The sequence below is a fragment of the Phyllopteryx taeniolatus genome, chromosome 9 (genome assembly GCF_024500385.1).
Source record: "Phyllopteryx taeniolatus isolate TA_2022b chromosome 9, UOR_Ptae_1.2, whole genome shotgun sequence".
Lineage (NCBI taxonomy): Eukaryota > Metazoa > Chordata > Actinopteri > Syngnathiformes > Syngnathidae > Phyllopteryx > Phyllopteryx taeniolatus.
In genome coordinates, this window is record NC_084510.1 from 13,701,310 (window position 1) to 13,723,742 (window position 22,433).

Consider the following 22,433-nt stretch of genomic DNA (forward strand, 5'->3'; position numbering starts at 1 on the left):
CAGTAACATTAGGAAGGCTTCAGCTGCCACAGACTTCCAACTGAATTTTTATGTGACACTACAGAGTAAAGTCTTGGAAGCTGTAGAAGAGCACACAAGAGTTAAGACAGGAACTGTTTACACTGCTTCTGTTCTTTGATATGGCACAAGCCTGTTATGTCACCAATGTCAAAATATGTTCAACATTATAATTCTAAATACTGTACTTTTATTTTGTGACTACACATTTTGCCCTTTATTATGGACTGAAAATGAAAGATTCTGGTATACCACCACAGCATCACATATCCTTTGAACTGTCAGTCTGTATGCCTCAGACAATGGGAACTGATTGAATTCACTGCCTTAACTGTTAACTCAACGGGTCAATCCGTTAAATCACCATGATCGACATGCCTGCCTAATCTGGTGGCTGTTTCACTGGTTTACGTAAGTGAGATCATATGCATGCAAAGCGCTGTACAAAAAGTCAACATCATCTCTGTTGAGTTCCTACATTTTCCTTTGCGATACATCCACTATTTACAGTGGATATTAAAATGTCTGCACACGCCTGTTCAAATGTCAGGTTTTTGAGATGGAAAAAAAGGAGACCAAGATAAATCTCTTTCAAAAGTCTCTCCAACATTAATGTGACCTAAAATTTTATGAAGGAAAACTAAAAACTAAAAAACATACAATAACTTTTAATCAGTTTAGGAGGGACATCGAGTTCTTTGTAATGTCACTGTTGTGCCATATTTTTCTTCAGTCGATGACAACTTTCTTCATTGTGTTTCATGGTATAGTTAACGCCTTAAAAACTATAGGTCACATTAATGGTGGAAAACGTTTTTGAAATTATTTATTTTGGTCTCATTTTTTGCATATAACAACAATATGGCATTTGAACAGGGGTGTGTATCCACTGTTTATAAGAACTGAATAATTGTGATACCTCGCCATTACACCTACAAGGAAAATGAAAGACATGGGGTTGTAGATGTTCCCTCCTTTGCATGGACAAGGAGCTTCCACTTTTCTCAGAAGATTTTTGAATCTATAATGTATGTTAATTCATGCATCCAGAGGAAGAACATTCTGGGCCTTCCCTGAGCTGGAGCTGGAATGATAGAGTTGTCCAAAATATCTCTGTAAATGAAGACTTCGGGAGGAATTAACATTTCATCGATAAATTGTTAAAAAGTGTTTCTGAAGACTTTCATCCATAGACTTTATCTGCAGCACTGTAACTATGAAAGGGATTAGTGAAACTGTAAAACAAACAACAAAACCTCATCGCCCTTTAAAAAGGCTCAGAATACACGTGAACTGTTGTGGAAACACCCAAACAAAAGGGTTGTTGTGCCTTCTAATCCACTCCATGGCTTCATCTTAATATCTTTGCGTGTGTGTGTGTGTGTGCGTGCGCACACACACACACACACACACACACACAAGCTAATACAAACGTGACAACCAGACTTTGGAGTGTCCCGGATTATCTGATCATGACAAAGTGATAAAATACATTGTTGATGAAACAACAATGGGGAAAAATATATTATTAAATGTCTAAGCTAAAAAAAAATGGATGGGTGAATCTTTTTTGAACTCCTGTTTCCATTCCAGTGTCATATAGATTAGTTTAATGATGCCCAGAGGACTTTGTTCCTCTACAGGCCACAAACTACAGTAGTTGAGAAAATTGGGTGCACTACTTGGCTGCGCTGCACCCACTCTTTTAAGACAGTATCACACTGGAGATCAATCAGTTCCATCTGCAGCTCCCGTGGGGCTGTTTCAGGGTCTTGTGTGATTGAATCTTGGATGGCAGTTTTTCCAGATAAAGGTGTTTTGCCGAGCCTGCAAGCTTGATTTTAACGGCTGAGCCGTAGCCATCAGTTCCTGCGTTGATTGGCTGTTAGCATAATCAGCATGCTAGGTAGAAAAGTGACAGCTGATATTATATTCCTCTAAAACAACAATGGTTTCTCAACAAATTAGACATACAGCCTTCAGTGAAAAAGTATTTAGTAGTCCATTCTATATTAAAAACTCTGCAGTCACTGTCGATTTTTCTTTTCTTTGGCCCACTCATGGTTGAAGAAGTGTTCAGAGCAGTAGCAGAGTAAAAATAGAACAGCCAAAGTATCACTGTACCTACTGCGCTACCTGGTGGAACCGCTGGGCATTACAGGACAACCTGGTGGAACCACTCAGCATTAAAGGACAAGGTCAAATACATGTAGTCATGATTTTGATATGATTCTGTACCAATCTTTGGCGGGACGGATTGAAATGATCAACGGGCCAGATGGGCCCCACGGGCCATAGTTTGCCCACTCCTGCTTTAATCACAGTAAATTTCATGCAATTGAAGAAAACGGTTTATTAATTCATTAATAATATTTTGCTACCAGAAAGAGAAGTTGCAGATGACTAAAATTGTGTAAATCAGTGGAAGAATTCTAAAATGTGGCTTTGAACTGAACTTAAAAAAAAAATAAAAAGAAAAAGAAAAAAAAAGAAAAAGGTGTCATTGTTGTGCATTATGGAATAAAATGACTCAGGATGAAATTCAAGAGGTGACATCTTTAAATCACTCAGATGACAGAAAAACTTTGGCCAAGTGTGGTTTAACTGACAATAAAAAGTCAATGCTCCAATGTCTAATCGCCCTTCAATTGACCAGTGAGCAGTTCAGGGAATAGTCAGCTGATTGCCCAAATGTTGGCAGACATAGGTTCTACTCCAGCTGTTGTCATTATCCTGAACAGGAGAAGTGGTGAAGAAAATGGATAGATGGATGCAACAAACTCCTTCTGACATTTTTATGAGGGAAGCTATTTAAAGACCTTAACCATACAGATGGAGCGTGTCCAGAGCAGGCACTCTTCCAGAACAAATGTACTCTTAGCATCTTGCATGGCAGAAATTCTGTATGTAGCATCAGGCATTCCACCATCTGACCACCATGCAGCCTGAGCCATGTACAATCTCTGATGTCAGAATGTAAACCATGCAAACTCATGTAAAGTATATCACCAGATTAACTCTGTTTGAGGAGGATTAAGTGTGCATGTGTGTGAGTGTGTGTGCTCGCACACGTGTCAATGCATCTGGATATCTGCCATCATCATTCTGCACACCCTTAAGCCTGAAGCCGCAAAAACTGCCCCCAAACGCTCAAAAACATAATCACATAATTATGGGCACTAACACACAAATACAAACACTACGCGATAAAAGAGGTTTATTAAAAAGGCGGGATATGCTGCTCCGACTGACTTTTCTTCCGTCTACAGATCGGCCAAGAAGCTAACGAGGTGAGACGGACTTCCATGGCGTTGCAAAACAATTACAATGGTGCGGGGGGGAATAGCTCTTGCCTGTGGAAAAGCGAGTGTTGGCTTTAATTCAGACGCTATCTTGTATCTCTTAGCAACTCCAACCTCAACAGTTGTGCAAACAAAACAAATATATGTTTTAACGAGTCGCAATACTGGCAAAGCAATACAAAATATTAACATGACACAAAAATAAAGTGAAAGCATAGACTAAAGGCTATATGGCTAAATCAATTAGATTTATCAGATGGGAATTCAGCAACCCAAACAAGCAGGTGCTTTGTGCCAAAATGTTTTGAGTGGATTCTGTAGTTAACACTGGGAAGGGCTGTCAAGTTGACTGGACAGTGGTCCTGTTGTCTTGTTCAAAATGGGATTTTCAAGACTGACAATAACAATTATCAGGAAGATGCATCTTAAATATTTGCAACAACTCCGCAACTTGCCTTTTTTTTAACCAGTGTAAAGGCTGATGGTTTGGAATTATTTCTATTATTATTATTTCTATTTCTATTATTTACTATTGCTCAGCAGAAACTGCATGGGTGATAGTAGCTTAAATATAAACGAGAAATAGCAATGTCTTGTGAATTTTTCGGAATGTTTTCACTGAACGGAAATGCCCAAAAAGGTTACGCGTATAGTGGAAACTTAATAGTTAGACATGCAAAAGGTGGTACAATTAGGAATTTTGAAAAATATGCCTTAAAAGTCAAACTTCAAAACATAGGAAAAAAATAAAATAAAATAATGCGTGACATTTCGCGAGTCAGACCTCAGCTCGTGAGCATTGGTTTTCTTTTTTGCAATGTCACCACAGCAGGTTACCAGCGATGGCAAAGAGGAAAAGTGTGACAGCAACCACAGTACTGGAAATAGTATGACAAAGGAAAGGATCTGGCTGCTCAGTACAATGAGTAACAATTCATTAGATATGAATGTGAATTTTTAAATTTATCTTCCAAGAGTTAGCTTTTGCTTTATTGCAGTTTTATTTAGTTCCAATTATACTTAAACATGGTTTACTTTTCTTTAATCTTGTGTGACAATTAAGGATGTTACTATTTACTCTTAATGTTACTTAAAGCAATGAGTGCACAGTTAAGAAAGCTTTTATGATGGTAAAACTTTAAGCCTGGCACTAAGTAAATTCACTTTAAATTATTTCCGATCGGGAAAAAAATTGCTTTTAAAAGGACAACAACTTGGAACTCCACCAGCGTCACAGGACAGATTGGGTTGGACTTTGGAAGTTCCACTGTAATTAAGGGCTACATGGAGTACATCATGATCACAGCATAATACATTGAGATAGACCCACTGGCGGACTGTGAGCAACATTGCTGATAACAAATAAATGAGGGAAATATAATGGCATCAATATGTCGCCATCATAAACATCCGCTGACTGTACAGGTTGTGTTTGAATACAGTGATTATCTTATATATTTTTTAAAACTGTTGTCTGACAGTTAGTAGTTACAAATGTTATTTAGACAGATAAGGTGTACTTTATTAACCCCGTGACGGTACCCGCTTGCCTGACCCTTCACTAACCACTAATGTAATTTGTTGTAACAATAAAACACTTTACCACTGAGCAGCTAACAAGACAGTGGCTCTGACGCATCTATGGCACAAAAATGTGACAACCTGGCCTAAAAACCTGTATTGCAAACAAAATAAGCAAACAGATGGCTATTTACATGAAAATGTGTCGGTGCCAGTTATGTGACAATAGTGTTGTCCTTATGTTAGTTGGTGTCAGACAAAGGTGCATGAACAATGAAACACAAAAGGTTGATTGTGCTGCTCTACTTAACTGCACGTCTGTATTGTTTAATCTAATCAGCCACAAAACAATGACAATCTTGCCAGAGAGCATGACCAACCCCACCAACACGATCACACCATTAGATAATAGCATAAGCCACAATACTGTGTTTGAATCACACATATCAACAAAGCAATTCAATACAGTAGACATATGAACCACTTGTTTTTGTAGCTTGACTCAACAGACAAATTTGCATAGTTGAAGGAATATTATTACATTTATTTTCCTGTTAAATAAAATGTTCTCGCCAATTTTAAAGGTCCAAATAGTAGAATTTCACCTTCATCATCTCAGCAAGGTAAAAATACCCAAGTAAATTGGTTTAAATCTCAAAACAAGTTACATAGAGGCTCTATGAAACAAACCTTCGAAACTAAAATTCTTACCTTTCTGTCAGACACACAAACAAAAGCAAAGCGTAGTAGTTTCAGAACGAAGTTGTCGTTTCTTCATGAAGAATGCGTCTAGAGTGACAGAAGAAGTCTGCTTTTACATGCCTTTTGTTTGAAGCCTGAAAGTCTGAGGGGGCGTGGTGGCATTGGGAATGGTGCGTTCAGGTTTCCCAGGACGCCAAACATCTACGCTAAATGATGGAGATACATGATGCAATATTTCATATGAATAAATATAAATATAATATTTTTTTTGTTGCTGAGAACTAAACTGAAAGTACGAATTGAGACTAGTATTTTTGCACCAAAATCAAAATCAATGAAGATGCGATTTCAACATAGTATGAACGATTCCGAAATGTTTGAAAGCAACAGCTGCACCGAGGTCATAGGGTGACTGGGAGAGCGCCACTATGTGGATGATAATAACACGCCAGCTGCAGTCACAGTAAAGCTAAACTGCATGGGACCAGACGAATATTAATGCTCAGCAGCTACAACATTTACGGCAAAACATATCCAATGAATCTAATACAGTCGTAAATTAGCATTGGAAATCCAGACATTTATTATTGTGATTATAAATTATTATATTATTATTATTATATTTCCCGTATTTATTCAGTTTAAATAGGAAGTCATTGTCACGTCAAGTCCCGTTGCAGACAAAAAAAAAATAAAAAATTATAATTAGATATTGGAGAAATGTCGTCTGCATCCTGCCGACTGTTGACGTGTCCACTCCTCGCTCAAGAGGTTCGTTTGCTTGCCATCTCACTCTTACAATGCTGCATGTGTGTGATCTGATTCTCTGTGTGGTGTCCAATCAGTTCTGTTTTTTATTTATTTATTTTTTTATAACCAGTATAATGCAATTGAATTAAAGTAAAATAATATATGTATGTATGTATGTGTGTGTGAATGAATACATCCCTGATAGTGTAGATTTTGTAAAACATTCAATTGTTTTATTATAGTCCAGTCAAACTGGAGTCCCCAAACTCCCCGTGGTGTCATAGCTTGGGCAAAATAATCTGCAATAAAATATTGTTGCATTACTTAAATAAGTGCATACCTATATATGGGGACTGACGCGCCAATAAAACAAGCATACAAAACCAATGACTCCTTCCTTCCTTGACTTTGGACCAATTAAAAGCGCTGATATGATTCTGACATATCATATAGTACATCTGACATCCCTGCAAGTAATTCTAGGTAGCGACGATGGATACATATTTAATTCAATTACATTTAATGACGTCATGGATATTTAGTTTGAAACATCCATCCATCCATCCATTTTCTGTACTGCTTATCCTCACTAGGGTCGTGGTCGTGCTGGAGCCTATCCCAGCTATCTTTGGGCGAGAGGCGGGGTTCACCCTGAACTGGTCGCCAGCCAATCACAGGGCACATAGACACAAACAAGTATTCGCACTCACATACACGTCTACGGGCAATTTAGTCTTCAATTAAGCTACCCTACATGTTTTTGTGATGTGGGAGGAAACCGGAGTACCCAGAGAAAACCCACGCAGGCACGGGGAGAACATGCAAACGCCACACAGGCGGGGCTGGGATTTGAACCCCGGTCCTCAGAACTGTCAGGCAGATGTGCCAACCAGCCGAACACCGTGCCACTCTCATTTGTCAAAACAATTATTCACAAATCCAAATGCAGGCAAACAAATTCAAAAACAGATTCATTAAATACTTGGGAAAATACTTTTAAAAAAATCATTTTTACTGTTACTTGTTTGTTCTGCAATATTCTAGTTTTTAAGGATGGTGAATTTGGGGTCTTCCATGTAAGGGGTCCCTGGATCCAAAATGTTTGAGAACCCCTGCATTGCACAGGATTCATCTTCATATTGAATATTTTATGTGGATTACTAATGGAGTCCTAATGAGTTTGATAAAACTGCATTTGATAACATTTGCTCTTTTCTTTAGTATCATTTTTAAATATATTAGGGGAAATCTATAATTCCAATATTCTTCTGTAGGAGCTACAATTGTAGTTCTGCACAAGATCCACAAGAGGGAGCGCTCTCCAATTGCACAAATTAAGCTACTGTATCGTCTGTATTGTATGTCAGATCATTCTTTGACACAGTGATGTTCAACCTTTATTGGGCCAAGGCACATATTTTATATCTGAAAAATCCTACAGCACACCTACAGCTACAAAAAATGGATACAACTGTCAATTATGTACTTTCTGCGATCTAATAGAAAAGTATTTATTTGCTCTGTCTGTCACTCTACATCGCTGGCATTGCTAGATTTTTTGTAAAAAATAATTTTCTGACCAATTAAGTGAAATTTGACAATTTCCCGCGGCACACCTGAAGAGTTCTCATGGCACACTACTATGCCACGGCACAGTGGTTGGGAATCACTGGAATACAGTTCTAGAGACTTACAAAGAATGGTCAATATTCTTTGGAGTTTAAATAAACAGTATGGAAATCCTAACAACTGCCCTAACAATTTGACTATGAACCACAGAAAGCGCAAGAGTGTGATGCTGTGAACTACAGAAAATCACCAACCTACTGGCCATTTAGCTCGAGTGGTAACTAACTGGGTTAGAGTGGAGGAACTTGTTTGACATGGTTACCCGTGTGTGTGGGTATGATGCGTGGTCTGTCTGTTCCCAAACGCTGCAGAAAAATTGCAAGTTGTTTCTCCTTTGGGGCTTTGTCCAAGCCAGTGGCTATTAATAAAGAGCCAAACTGTTCGTTCCAAGTCTTCCACTGTGTAGAAAGGCTGTCTAGTATGGGCAAAAGAGGCTGCATTGGAACTAAAACGCTGGTGTGTGCTTGTGCGTACATTTTACTGGACCAGTGTCCCACTCGCTAATGGTTATCTCAAACGATGTCACCAGTTAAAATAATATTCAAATATTTTTGCTTGTCTCCTCTTTCTTCTTTTCGAATACATGTATTCCCTTTGAACACATGTATAGTCTGTGTTTCCCCAGTCAGTGACTCACCGGTGCTGCTGCCGTAGGTGCGAACAGAGGTGTCAGTTGGCGGGAGCGAGCCTGAGTCGACGGAAGTCACGTCGTCATCTTGAGAGCAGCCCGCCTGGATGGCTCTCAGGTAGCTGTGGCTGCGGGAGCGGAAGCAAGTGGGCATGGGCAAGTCCAGAGGATCTGGGTTGTCCTGAGAATGGGAACGGGAATCACAAAATGTGGAGTCGGAGCTACGGTCCTCATAATGATGACTCATGTCCAGGTCCCGGAGCTGCACAGACGCAGATGGAAGAGATCGCTGTAAACATTTCGTTTATATCAACCATGACAACTGTTCTATAAAGCATTGAAGCACCAGATGTGACTAGGAGCTGCCACACAAACACAGGTCAAAAGTGAAATTGTTTTTAATTTTAATTTTATCTATTTGGATTTTGTATGAGAGGACAGGTCGGTAACCAATTGCAGGGCATTTTCATTTTATATGTTTATATTTTATATGATAATATTTATCATATTCTCTTTTGTGGAACTTCCAGTCCAATACAATCAATTCCAGTGACTGACTTCCATGTCAGTATTTTTCTTCCCATTGGAAAAAAATTAAAGTGAGCACATCTGCCTCACAGTCCAGAGTACCCAGGTTCAAATCCGGCCTCGCCTGTGTGGAGTTTGCATGTTCTCCCCGTGCTTGCGTGGGTTTTCTGCGGGTACTCTGGTTTCCTCCCACATCCAAAAAACATGCATGTTAGGTTAACTGAAAACTCTAAATTGCCCATAGGTGTGAATGTGAGTGCGAATGGTTGTTTGCTTATATGTGCCCTGCGATTGGGTGGTGACCAGTTCAGGGTGTACTCCGCCTCCTGCCCGATGATAGTTGGGATAGGCTCCAGCATGCCCGCGACCCTAGTGAGGATAAGCGGTACGGGAAATGAATGAATAATTTATTCCACGCTCTAACTGTGGCCGTCATCTTTATTAACAGCACAGTCAATGTTTTAAGTAACATTTTAAAAGTACTGTAAGCATAATGAGAAGTTAACTACTGGAGAGTATAATGAAACAAACTCAAAGTAAAAATATTCACCGTTTGGAGATAAATACAGGAGGTTCTTGGTTTACGATGGTCCCGAATTATATGCGGTTTTGAGGTTACATCAATCAATAAGAATATGATGTCAAGCATCACAAGAAGGCATGCTCAGTTAGTACTCAGTACTACTAGCAATTGAACCAAACTGAAGCAATTTAATGACACCTGGGGAAACCTGTGCAGGTGCTTTGAGTTTAGTAGATGATTGGTGTGTGACAGTAAGTTTAAAACATTTGTGGCCTGAAAAAAGTTGGGCTGATTTCTTCACAGTATTCTAAATTTTTGAATTCCTGATTTCCTGGGTTTTATGAGCTGGAAGCCCAAATTATGTTAAAATAAACACTTGAAATAAATACTTGCAATTGTTTAAATTGTGGTCCCTGAATCTATAGTCTATGAAAGATTAACTTTTTGAATGGAATTATGGAAATAAAATAAACTTTTCCATGATATTACATTTTTTGGGAAAGGGTCCGTATAATATATAATTGCTTGATGGATTGATTTTAGCGTATTTAATAAAGTTGAAGAATGTCCAAGTGGCCCTTGCATCCTTCCATTTTTCTGTTTGCGACCCTCGAAGGAAAAAGTTTGGACACCCTTGGCTTAGAGGACCTTTACAAATCATTTGATTAAGAGTGGGAAAGTCTGCTTGGAGATAACTTCATGAAATATTCATCTGTTCCTTTTTATTCAGTGAGAAAAAGTATCTGCTAAGCAAAGCAGAGAAAAATAAATTGCCCCAGGAATGCAATTTTAGGACTCACTTGGCTTACTAACAGCACATTAAATGCAACAGCCGACTATCATTTTGAAGCACTGACCTGTCCCATGCAGCTACGTCTGCCCAAAGTGCTGCAGGCATAGCTGAAGTCATCATCATCCCAGTGTGGTACAGGTGAGCCTGTACCCCCAACGCAGTCAAGGTTGTCTAGGCTTCGGTTATTGGCGAGCTCTCTGAGAGATGGAAGACAGCTGCAGAACAAAACGAATGCACTTGTGTCAAGTAGGAAGACCAACCAATATCAGGATGACATATTTCAAAGCAAAGGAAGGGAAAACAGTCAATATTATTATGTGATGATGGGGAGACAGCAAAAGAGGAAATACAAGATCAGCAATGTGGGAATTGGAAGAAAAACAAAAAGAGGACAAGTTTATTGTGGCATCCCTTTTATTTCCTCCTTATGAGGCCTCCTTTTTTACATTTCATTGTATCACTTTCAAAAAAAGCATATTGCAATCTTATTTGCAGGGAAACTGTCATTTCCAATTTGCTTCATGCAGTAAGTATACTAACATCAATGCACTTGTGGTACACATGCAAGTATATTATTTCAACATATTGTACTGTTAACCGATAGAAATGTAATACAATAAGTATAAACCAAAAGGGTTAGGAGTATACAACAACAATCAATTTTGAAAAGGTTGGTTTTAGGACCAGATTTGAGGGAGGAAAGTTCTGTGGTTATGCTTAACGTATCTTGACATGTGTTAGTATAGCCCAATAATCCTGCAGTAAAAAAATGCAGTTTTGTGTTCACCTTAAAACAAACAGTACACTTGAATACACTTTTTTTGGAAAGGGATCTCATCTCATTTCTAGCAGCGTCAGAACATGCAAAGCTGGTGATGTCAGGTCATCATGGTGTTAAGCAAGCGAAGGAAGACCACAGTCATTTTCAGTGGCACACAGTGATCGCAACGTGACAGGAAGATGCCATGTCATGATATGTGGACAACTTATTCCCCAGAGTCAAACTATACACTTAAGTAGTTTTCACCTAAAAGTGTAGGGCGAATGGTATTTACAAGCTTGGTGGTGGGCAGTTGTGATTGGCAGCAGGGCATGGTTTTGCCACCGAAAGGAAGTTATTGCTGGCTTGTCTGAATGGGGCAGCGCAAAGCAACAGCGCAACCCTGAGATGCGTCATATATGGGCCTATCACTGACCTGCTCATTGACCTGCCCAGTTGGTTGAGGGAGGACACACTGTGGATGGGTGACCACAGGGCATCCAGATCCCCTTGCAATAAGGAGTAATCCAGGGTTCTGCTGCTCACGCCAGCAGGCCACAAGAGAGCCACGGGTTAGTCATTTGTGCATGTTCACATTTATGGTATTAAGATACCTAACTCTAATCAACGTTATCTTCTGCCACATTCTGGAAAGTAGACCATTATGTCTGATTTCGAGACTGCAACTTCCCAAATAGTAAACAATATGCAAAGTTAATAATATGCTTATAATTTTATCGGCAGCACGGTGACCGACTGGTTAGCACATCTGCCTCACAGTTCGGAGGACCCGGGTTCAAATCAGACCTCGCCTGTGTGGAGTTTGCATGTTCTCCCTGTGACTGCGTGGGTTTTCTCCGGGTACTCCGGTTTCCTCCCATATCCCAAAAACATGCATGGTAGGTTGATTGAAAACTTTAAATTGTCCGTAAGTGTGAATGTGAGTGTGAATGGTTGTTTGTTTCTATGGGCCCTGCGATTGGCTGGCGACCAGTTCAGGGTGTACCACGCCTCTCGCCCGAAGATCTATCTATCTATCTATCTATCTATCTATCTATCTATCTATCTGTCACACTTTCACACTTATATGTGATTTTTATTGTGATATGAGATGTGAATTATTAATTATTATTAGGAATTATAATACTGTACATGCTTTTATACTATATTGCTGTACCCAGAGGTTTCCCCACCATTGTTAATATAAAAACACCATTGCTGTATTTCAGTTCTACGCCACTGAAAATTACAAGCACAATTATGTACTGTTAAATCAATACCTCTTTTGACAGTGCAATTAAAAAGGGAGCCTTACAGTGCTACTTTTGTAAAGATATATATTTTTTTCAGTAGCTCAATATATTCTGTCAATGTACCAAATGTTGTGGCCTTTAGGGTCAATTTTCTGATCCTTTGAAGGGTGTTGCATGAATATTAAATAAAGTCAATATTAATATATGCCCTGCGATTGGCTTTTGACCAGTCCGCCTCTTGCCCAGATACAGCTGAGATAGGCTCCTGCTCATACATGACATGACCCTAATGAGGAGAAATACTCTAAAAATGGATGAAGGGATGGATTATTACAATAATTATCATTAAATTAGCTTTTTTTTTTTTAAATGAAAAGATTACATTATTCTTGGACACTATTTAATCACCACAGTCGATGTAGCTGGAGGCAAAATTAGTTTCTACTTCAGAGGGTTTGAACGTGTCCTCCGGAAATGTTTTGAATTCTGCGCAGACATTACACGACATGGCACCACTGTCTTGCTTCCATCTTCACAATATTGTCATTGCTACAAAGAATGTGCACTCTTCAGACATTTTATGTGACGTTCACTCAGTGTTGGTCTGCTGGGCCTTCATCACACATGCACGTGCAGCATGTCAGCTTTAGAAAGCCTCTTATTTATGGGCAAGTGAGGCTTATCTGCTTTCAATGACTGAATATGAATAAATATAATAGGTAAAACTTTCATGTGGAGCGGCATGTCTGACACATTTTGTGGTGTGTGTGCATTGTGCGTTGCTTGTATTTGTATTTCTCACATTAATAGTATAGAAAGAGTATGCATTACAAATACATTAATTTATGCAAAGAAAATGGAAGCATCTTTAGCCCCTTTCAAATGTAAAGATGTTTTTCTATCAATTGGTTCATAAATTAAACAAATCAGACTACAATCTAAATGTAAATGGCCTGCTGTCAATGTACTTATTAATTGGATGTTTGTTTTTAAAATGAGACTCTAACAGGCACTTTCACCGTCAAATTGTAATGAAGTGGGCCATGATTTCCCCTTCGTCTCAAATGTCCTTGTAACTTCAAATTTAGAACAAAGCGCTAATGAAATGGCCACCCCTACTTTACTTCATGTTTACTGGTTAAAATATGTATATCCAATATAATTTTATTTATATAAAGTACTACACTTGCTGTCTCAGTTGGTGGCCTTACTTGCGTGGGGGTAGCTGGTCACTCAGAGAATGCTGTGTGGCCCTGAGGTAGCTCTGGCGGCGAGCGGCGGTCTTTGGCGAAGGTTTGGGGCTCCCCTCTGAGTCTTCGCTGTCCTCTATGTCTGCCATGGCCTTCACGTAGCTTCCACTACGCATCCTCCGACATGGAATTTCATTGGCACGCCCGCTGCGGCCTAATGAGCTGCTCCAATCCCCCTACAGGCAGCAATAAATGGGTAAATTTAGTCTCAGAATTGACACCACACCGTCATAACACTCCTGTTTGACGACAGTGAATGCTCCTCTTCCAAAAAAGGTCATAGTTAGTAATCGCGGTTTCCATGTTTAGGCTTCACTTACCCTTCGCCCAACCTGTAAGTAGTTGCAGGTAAGTTCCTGTTGACATGACCTGGACTTGAGCAAGGACCTATCAAGAGTGGCCGAGCCCTTCTGGATCACTTGCCTTGGCTGGCCCATAGTCAGTGCAGACCAGGACCCTCCTTTCATGTAGTCATGATCATTCATGAGCACATTCCCTGGTCCAGTTCCTCCTCCACTACTAGGTGCAGCAAGTGTCTGATACCTCATGTCATTGTTGGTTTTAGATGAGCTGATGGTGTTGTAGCCGCTATGAATGTATCTGCTCTGGCCCTCCTGGCTCACATGGCCAGTGGGGCGTCCTAGAGTCATCATTGCCATTGTGTTGTGGAAGCTGCTCATGTCACTGCTGTCCAAATCATCGGAACTCCAGTAACCTGACATGTTGGAGCGTGGTCGTCGCTTGGCGGTTGCTTCCGATTTAGTTCCACGATCTTTACTTTTGGCTCTGCGGTTATGCTTTCCTCCGTCGTCAGTCGACGAGCCTCCGGCGCTACCTGTGGACCGTCCGTTGATATTTCCTTTCATGTGGTGGCTCTCCAATGACTGGGACTTAGCAAAGAGCTTCTGCACTGAGTGCAGCATGTAACGAATGCGACCAGGACTGTCTGTACGCTGTTTCCCTGCAGCTACTGCAGATGTTCTATGGAACTGTAAGGTGCTGAAGCCATCCTGACCACCAGGTAGTTGTTTATCAAACTCCATAAGACTTTGAGGTGTCTGGTTCTTTGTCATGTGATGTGATATAGTAGCTGAGCCGCTTGTAATCATCGATGTTCGTCCACTAAGCTCAGCCATGCCCATACCTGATCCCATGCCCATAGACATGGAAGCTCCCAATGTCCCAGTTCTTATTCCACCAATGCTTTCCACAGGTGGGGAGAAGTCCGATGGATCGTAGGAGTTGTAGTGAATCCTGGGGAAGGTGCTGCTGTTTGACAGCTGGTTGTTGAGGGGCAGCAGGCATTCAGGTGGAAGGGAGCCTGGGTTGGCTGATGGATAAAGATAGGGGTCCATTGTGCCATAGTGGTCCATTGTCGGGTTCAGCAGATAAGGACTGCGTGGCATGGTGCTGGTCTTCTGAGGGAAGAGGGCCTCTAGGTGGCCGGAGGAAGGGTCAAAGGAGTCAGGCAGGTGTCTGGTATGGCTGGTCCCCAGCCCTTTCATGATGGCGAGGAGGCCCAACCCTCTAGTAGACCTCCAGACCTAGAAGTTGTTCCTAGACCATAAACAAACAAACAAAAAAAGAATGAAACATACAAAGACAGATGCATATTCTGCTCAGCCATAGATACACACCTACTTACGAGGCAAACAATCTATAGCACTGTGAAGCAAATATGGCATGACGGATATGCCAGCAATCCACTGCCCTCTATAATGAACATCTGTGCTGAGAACGAATGAAACAAAAATATGCGAAAAAATGATGATCTTCAATTAGTGGGTCAAATCAAATGCAGTTGAGATTATAAAACTTTTGTAGCACTGGTTAACAGTTCCTCTTGATCTCATAGGATCAGCACGCATGAAATTGAACTGGTTTTCTATGCTATGCAATATTAATAATGTTGTTGGAAGAGCAAAGTACTTTGCAAAAAGAAAGTTCTACAAACATGTATTTATTGAATAATTTAAACCAGTTGGACTTCTTGCTTGATTTATTTTATTAGGCTTAGAAAACCCTGAAGAAAACCCTGAAGAATAGAGTGCCCATACAGTATGTCAGGCACAAAAAATATTTTGAATTACGTAGCAAGCTGGTCAGCTATTGTGTGTGGCTATGATAAATTGAGCTGAGAGCATCTAGGAGGGGTCAGAGAACCAAAAATGGAGAACATCATCAAATAAGTTGTTCTACACTGTATTGGGTAAAAACAACAACTAATGTAAAAGAAAATGATAATTTTCACAAGATCCTATTACAGTACAGTACTCCAATTGATAGTTACGCTTCACCCAGCCTCTTGTCCAAACTCAGTTGGGATAGGCTCAAAATCAATCATGAGAACAAGTGCTATAGAAAATGCATTTTGTCCATTTTGAACTGGTTGGTATTACTTACTACTGAATGAGGTACAATATCTTCACTGTGACTCAGTTCAGGAAATAAAAACAGTACAAACTAATTACTGTGGTATATTCTCTCCGACGCGTGCTCTGTTAAGACAGATCGGATCATATGATGCTGGGGTAGAGCCTATCTGCCTGACCGACAACATTCTCAGCAAGCAGAACTTTTCAAATTTCAAATTTTCAAATTTCAAAGGTAAAGCAACTCATTTCCTTAATTGCCATGCTCACCTTTACCGAAGCCAAAACCTGGAGGATAATAGATAATTGCATGCTGCTAGACTGTCAATAAGTCATGAGATGCAAAGAATGCTCATTTACAAGATGTCGCTTTATTCATTATGTAATATGATTCGACTTTTTAAAGAAGCTTCTGGTGAAGTCAAATGCAGCAGGTGTCGCAAGAACTCCATCTTGACTAAAGTGTGCAATGGTTTTTCTATACATGAATATCAAATAGCTGTTCACTCTCCACCTGAAAAAAACCCTGTAAATTATATGCCTGGTTGTCAAGCCCCCATTATTAGCATGCTGCAGGCACAGACTCATTTAGTGTCATTAACACGGCTTCTCTTAGTGCCATCTCTGCTGATAGGGTCAAATCCTTTTAATCCTTTTCCACCACATTAGCTGCCTCAGATCTCATAGTGGCACGCCACTCAGATAAGCCCCCTTCAATGTGTCATCAAGTATGGCCCCCAAGGACAGCGGGTGGTGCACTATCAAGGGAGGCATGGATAGAAACCGTACACTACCACTCAAAGGAGTGACAGCTTTGTCAAACATAAATACATATATTTTACATTGGTATAAAATTGGAAGGCACATAATGGAAAAAAATATCAATATTTCTGGATCGGGCTTTCAACATTTTAAACTGCAATAAAAGTTGTTCATTGTTGACAGCCCAAATTGACTACTATTGTCACTCAATATTGTAGCCTGAGAAAACAGGAGCATAACAAGCAGTATATAAAATAATGTATGAACTTTTCTCTTTCATGTAGCTGAATGAGGTAATCATCTCTCAGTATGACACAGGACAGTTTTTACACCGCTGCAAACCAAAATCCAAACAATACAAATATTCTCAATAAAAACTCATTCAGAATTTACTAGAATGCTTATCCCCATTAGGGACACGAGTGAGCTGGAGCCGTTAATAGCTGACTTTGGGCGAGGGTACACCCTGGACTAGTCGCCAGCCAATCCCAGGGCACATACAGACAAACAACAATTTACACTCACATTCACAACAATGGAGAATTTAGAGTGTTCAATGAACCTAACATGCACATTTTTGGAATGTGGGAGGAAGCTGGAGTACCCAGGATTCAAACGTCCAACCTCAGAACTGTGAGGTGGATTAAAAAACACTCATCCATTTTGCGGCCACCAATAGACATCTTTAATTTTATTAATGAGTCAGTTAGTGTAAATACGATGTAACTTCTAAGTCTCCAAAGTGGTATAATTTGGAGTTCACCAAAAAAATTTGGAAAAATCTGCACCAAAGTTAAAACAAAACTTGTCAATTATTTTTGTTTTATGTTTAGTTTGACAGTAAACTTCAACTGGGAGTGGCAAAAAACAGCTTGAAGCCTCTTTTTTGAATACTTGTTTTTCTTCATCCATCCATCCATTTTCTTCCGCTTATCCGAGGTCGGGTCGCGGGGGCAGTAGCTTTAGCAGGGAAGCCCAGACTTCTCTCTCTCCAACCTCTTCCTCCAGCTCTTCCGAGGGGATCCCGAGGCGTTCCCAGGCCAGCCGGGAGACATAGTCTCTCCAGCGTGTCCTGGACCTCGTGATCATAGGTGAGGGTAGGAACGTAGATCGACTGGTAAATTGAGAGGTTCACCTTTTGGCTTAACTCCTTCTTCATCACAATGGACCGATACAAAGTCCGCATCACTGCAGATGATTGCAGGGCAATGACAGTGAGAACTGGAAGGGCGTGATTTGGAGGAACGCCCCCCCCCCCCAATCAGAACCCAAGTGTTGTTCTGCTATTGGCAGGCGCAAACGTAATGTGAGTGTCTGCTGGGAACGTCGAGCAGAATCCCACCTCAGGCAGAACTTCACCCATCTTCCGAGGGAGGCGGGGGACCATGTTCAACGCCTCCATTGCTGAGGCTGCCGACCAGAGCTGTGGCTGTTCTTCTTCTAATCTGCCAAACTGCTGCTTGTTGGGAAGTGAGTTGAGTCACTGCCACCATACAACGACTTGTATCTTGAACAACTCGGAAGTCGAGTCATTCTTATCTCAAGGCACCCCTGTATAGAAAAGTGCCCATACTATACCCGTGTTGGTATGCCTATTTATAACAATTAATGTTGAATGTGTGGGTATTAGAGAGTTTGAGGTACCAAGAAAGAGAGAGAGAGAGAGAGAAACCCCTCCACAAATGCTGTAAATCGCTGGCCGAACCATAGTGGGCCTTGGAGCCTCCGGGACACAGCGGCCCGTCACGGATACGATGATAGTCCATGAGGAAACTTAACAAGATTTGAATACTGAGAAACAAATGATCAAAATCCCATGCACACTATGTTTCAGTCAAATCGGTCTGCCAGGAGTATTGTGAAAACATAGCCTAAACTGTGTGAACTCAAAACCAGGCAGCGACAATTCATGCAGGTAATCATGATGTGCATAATACAAATGGTATCCAAAAGAGACATTCAGCCGTCAGAAAGGGAATCATCATGGTCAAGCGTCTGCACTCAGTAGTTGGACTACAAATGCTCAGTGCTTAGTGAATGCAACAATGCGAGTGCGAGTGTTCGTGGTGTGTGTGTAATTTTACACCCTGCACAGAGCGTCTGGTGGCAGCCGCGTGCACTGGGAAGCTGCAATCTGTTCCTTCAGGGAAGGTGAGGGGCATTTTGGCAGAGTGTCCAATTCATGACCTCAGCCACACTAGGCAAGTTCTCACCACTAATCAGAGGAAGGACATGCCACTGAATAAAAAGTCACATTACATTTCTTTCTGATGTTTTCTGGCATGTGTCGACACGATATAACAGCGACAAACTGAAGTGTATTTTCTTTTTATAAGGATGAGTTTGTTTCCAGTTCATTAACTGACAGACAGCATTAGGGATGATAAAGATGAGGAGTATCACACACGTTGTCACAGATTATTTTTCTCCGAGTAAAATATCACCTCTGGAGCCATCATAAATATGTAGATAAACGTTTTCTGGCTGGAGTTGTGCAAGCTTCATGCTAATTTGTCCACAATAATGCATTTGTGCTGCATAAAAACTCGTTGAACCCTTAATACCACAAAGGTACATAAATATGTAATAATTCTATGTGGTGGCCAAGGTCTGGGGTGGGTGTGGTCAGAAAGCTGGCCAACCCGCCGGTGGGTGCGGCCACTCTGCGGATGCGACCAACATAGTGTTTTTGTTCGGTGAGAATGTTTGATGAGCACCCACAGTCAGGCTAAAGTATTTAATATTGGTGTGTTACATATTTTGTTTTGCTGAACGCATTAAAACACCAATAAAACGCAAGGTGAGGAGACCGTATTCGGCCTCCACACTGTGGCAGGCAGCCTCCTTCATTGTGGCAGTGGCGGTCACTTTGCTAGAGAATTAGGGCCCCTCCAAAAATATTTAAAATCCAGTATATGCACAAACCTACTTCTGCAGGCGGAACAGGGAGGAGCACTTCCTGAATGGCAAAGGGGACTGTGACAAAGCAACCGTAAGAAGTTTAAACGTCTCCAATGGCTTTTGTTTAACACAAGATGTCACCACAGAGCTATTAAAGATAAAAAATAGCCGGTTCGGACTTTCCAGGTTGGGTCACGTGACGTTCCACATATACCGGATTGGCTATATTAATACTTTTAACTGTAAATAAACCACAGACTCTGATCCCAAACCACTCTAATCATGTCAAACTCATCTTGTAATGTAAAGTTACCCTTAAAAATAAATGGCTTAGATGATTTGATTTAAAAAAAAATGCAATGGAAGAGCACAATGACTCTGTAATGTGGGCGGCTGTGGCTCAGTAGGTAGAGCGGGTCGTCCAGTGACCGAAGGGTTATTGGTTCGAATCCCGGCTACGACTGTCCTTGGACACTGAACCCTAATTTGCTTCCGGTGGGCCTGCCAGCGCCTTGCATGGCGCCAGTTGTCCATTGGTGTATGAATGTGTGTGAATGGGTGAATGTGAGGCTTTGTAAAGCGCTTTGGGCACTGTGATGGTGTAGATAAAGCGCGATATAAGTGCAGTTCATTTACCCAAAAAATATTACAGGATTACAGCAATATGACATCATTTTTGCTAAACTTGGCTACTCCCCAAAATACAAAGATATTAGGTCTCATTTTGACATACTTTTTCTTAACACCGATTATTACTTTACTATAAGTAAGGGCTTTGGAACCATCTTGTAGCTTCTTAGATAATTATAGAAAGAGCACAAAAATGATAAATAGGGGAATTATGAACATTAAACATCAGATAGGCAGGGGTTCTCTGATAGTGTCAATCAAAACTGAACATTCTTTGTAAAGGCAGAATTTTTTTGATATAGCTCTTGTGTTTGATCTCAAAGGGATGTAGGACATGCATACAATAATATTGTGGCCAGTCAATGGATACTGTAGCGGCATCACCACATGGTTTAACCCAGAAATCTTTGGTGTTGTCCGGTATATGTGTAATGCAGATTTTCTTTGCACATCATTTCTGCACCAGCAAGTCAGTGGGCGAGACTGTGTGAAGGATATCATCCTCTCATCTGATCACTGGTGCACAGCTCAGTCAGTCAGAAACAAGTCCATCTGCTGCACTGGCCTGGAACACATGGGGCAACTCCAGCACGTCTGTGTGTGGGCTCACAATTATGGGTCTCAAACTTAGTGTTGAGGAGGAAGCGATGGTGAGAAGCTGCGGCTTCAGCTTGACGCCAGTGATAATCCAGAGGGAAGGAGGCGGCTTGAAGAACAAAAAAGGAAGATGAGAGATGAGTAGGAGGAACAAAGAAGGAGGTTACACAGTCAGGACAGTTCATGTCTTAAAATAGTCAAACTAACCAGAGTTTCAGCTGAGAAATCCTTTGATGATACAGACGCTTCTGCTGCTTGCTTCCGGCTTCCTTGCATTTTTCTTGCTGATAAGCTTGATCTTTGTTTTCTTTTTCTTTTCGCTTCTAAAATACACCAGACACATTGACTCCTGGATACTTTTTAAACCTGTGTGAGTGTACTTATTTTTTTTGTAGATACAGTCGGATATTCCCTCACTGTTACGTGAGCATGAACAAGACCGCCAACAAGATGCCTCCCTTTTCCATTGAGGACTATCACAAACTCTTTAAGAAGATGGCAATATTAGAGATTAAACTGCATTGCCTCGAAGTGTTTGTGGAAGTAAATGGACAGATAGTGAATGAAAGCACCTTACCGATGTCCCAAAACAGTGGACAGGAGCAGACTCTGATGACTGATACCGCCTGCGATAACGGCAATAAATCCGGCAATGACTCCGCTAGCAACCCTGCCTGGAATTTGCTGGGAGCAAAACCTAAAGATATGGGTCAGCTGACAACATAGAGCACATATCGTCAACAAAGGAATAAAACCGGCTGGCCCGCACTGAATGTTTCTTTAAACGCAAGGAATGAAGGACATTGGACTGCATGTGGCTGTGGTGAAACGAAGAAAAAGAGCAAACCTGGCCACAACATCGATGTCTGAGTTACAGATTTGCGCCACTACAAGACCCTCAACCCTCGGAAGACTGCTCATCTCCCAGCACCGATGAAAACTATGATGCTAAATCATCCAAGGAAAAAAGGCAGCCACTTACTAAGCCACAAACATTGATAATTGGTGACGGCGCTCGAATCAGTCTTCTTTGAATTACAGATTCTCTCAAAAGTTCAGGCAACCTCTGTCTATTAATAAAATATACTGTACATAAATTATAGTACCAGCTCTAGGTTTATGGAGAGCACAGCTGTGTCACAACTGTGACTGCTGAGACAGTTGATGAACTCTTGGATAGGTTCACCCGGAAAATCTCAAATGTCATGGATGCTGTTGCTCCTATTAAAACTAAGACAACCTTGAGGCGGCTTAAAGCACCGTGGAAGAGCACAATGATGGTAAAGGCCTCCAAATCAAAGTATAGGAAAGTGGAGAAAGACTAAACTCCAAATTGTCTATGACCTCTACAGACCAAGTCTTTGTAATTTTAACCGAGAGTTAGTCGGGCTAGACAGCAACACCTTTCTGAAATCATTAGTTATAACCTCAACAAAACTTCCACTCTGTTTGCCGTGGTTGACAAGCTCACAACCCCCCGAATCAGATAGCTCCAGAACTCCTCACAGCAGATA

At 40.9% G+C, this 22,433-nt stretch overlaps 1 protein-coding gene across 14 annotated transcripts in view; it reads right to left on the reverse strand.

The window, feature by feature from the left end:
- Nucleotides 1-22,433, reverse strand: part of dlgap4b (discs, large (Drosophila) homolog-associated protein 4b) — a 134,328-nt gene that overhangs the window by 14,025 nt on the left and 97,870 nt on the right. For 12 of the 14 annotated variants that reach the window (XM_061784729.1, XM_061784727.1, XM_061784726.1 and 9 more), the window contains 4 exons: nt 13,978-15,214; nt 13,619-13,833; nt 10,459-10,609; nt 8,560-8,812 (listed from right to left, as the gene is read on the reverse strand). In XM_061784729.1, the coding sequence (XP_061640713.1) occupies nt 8,560-8,812; nt 10,459-10,609; nt 13,619-13,833; nt 13,978-15,162 (1,804 nt within the window). In that variant the 5' untranslated portion in view covers nt 15,163-15,214. Of the gene's footprint in view, nt 1-8,559; nt 8,813-9,628; nt 9,750-10,458; nt 10,610-11,602; nt 11,696-13,618; nt 13,834-13,977; nt 15,215-15,294; nt 15,314-22,433 lie in introns of those variants that run through there. The other 2 variants (XM_061784735.1, XM_061784734.1) reach the window with 2 other exon arrangements.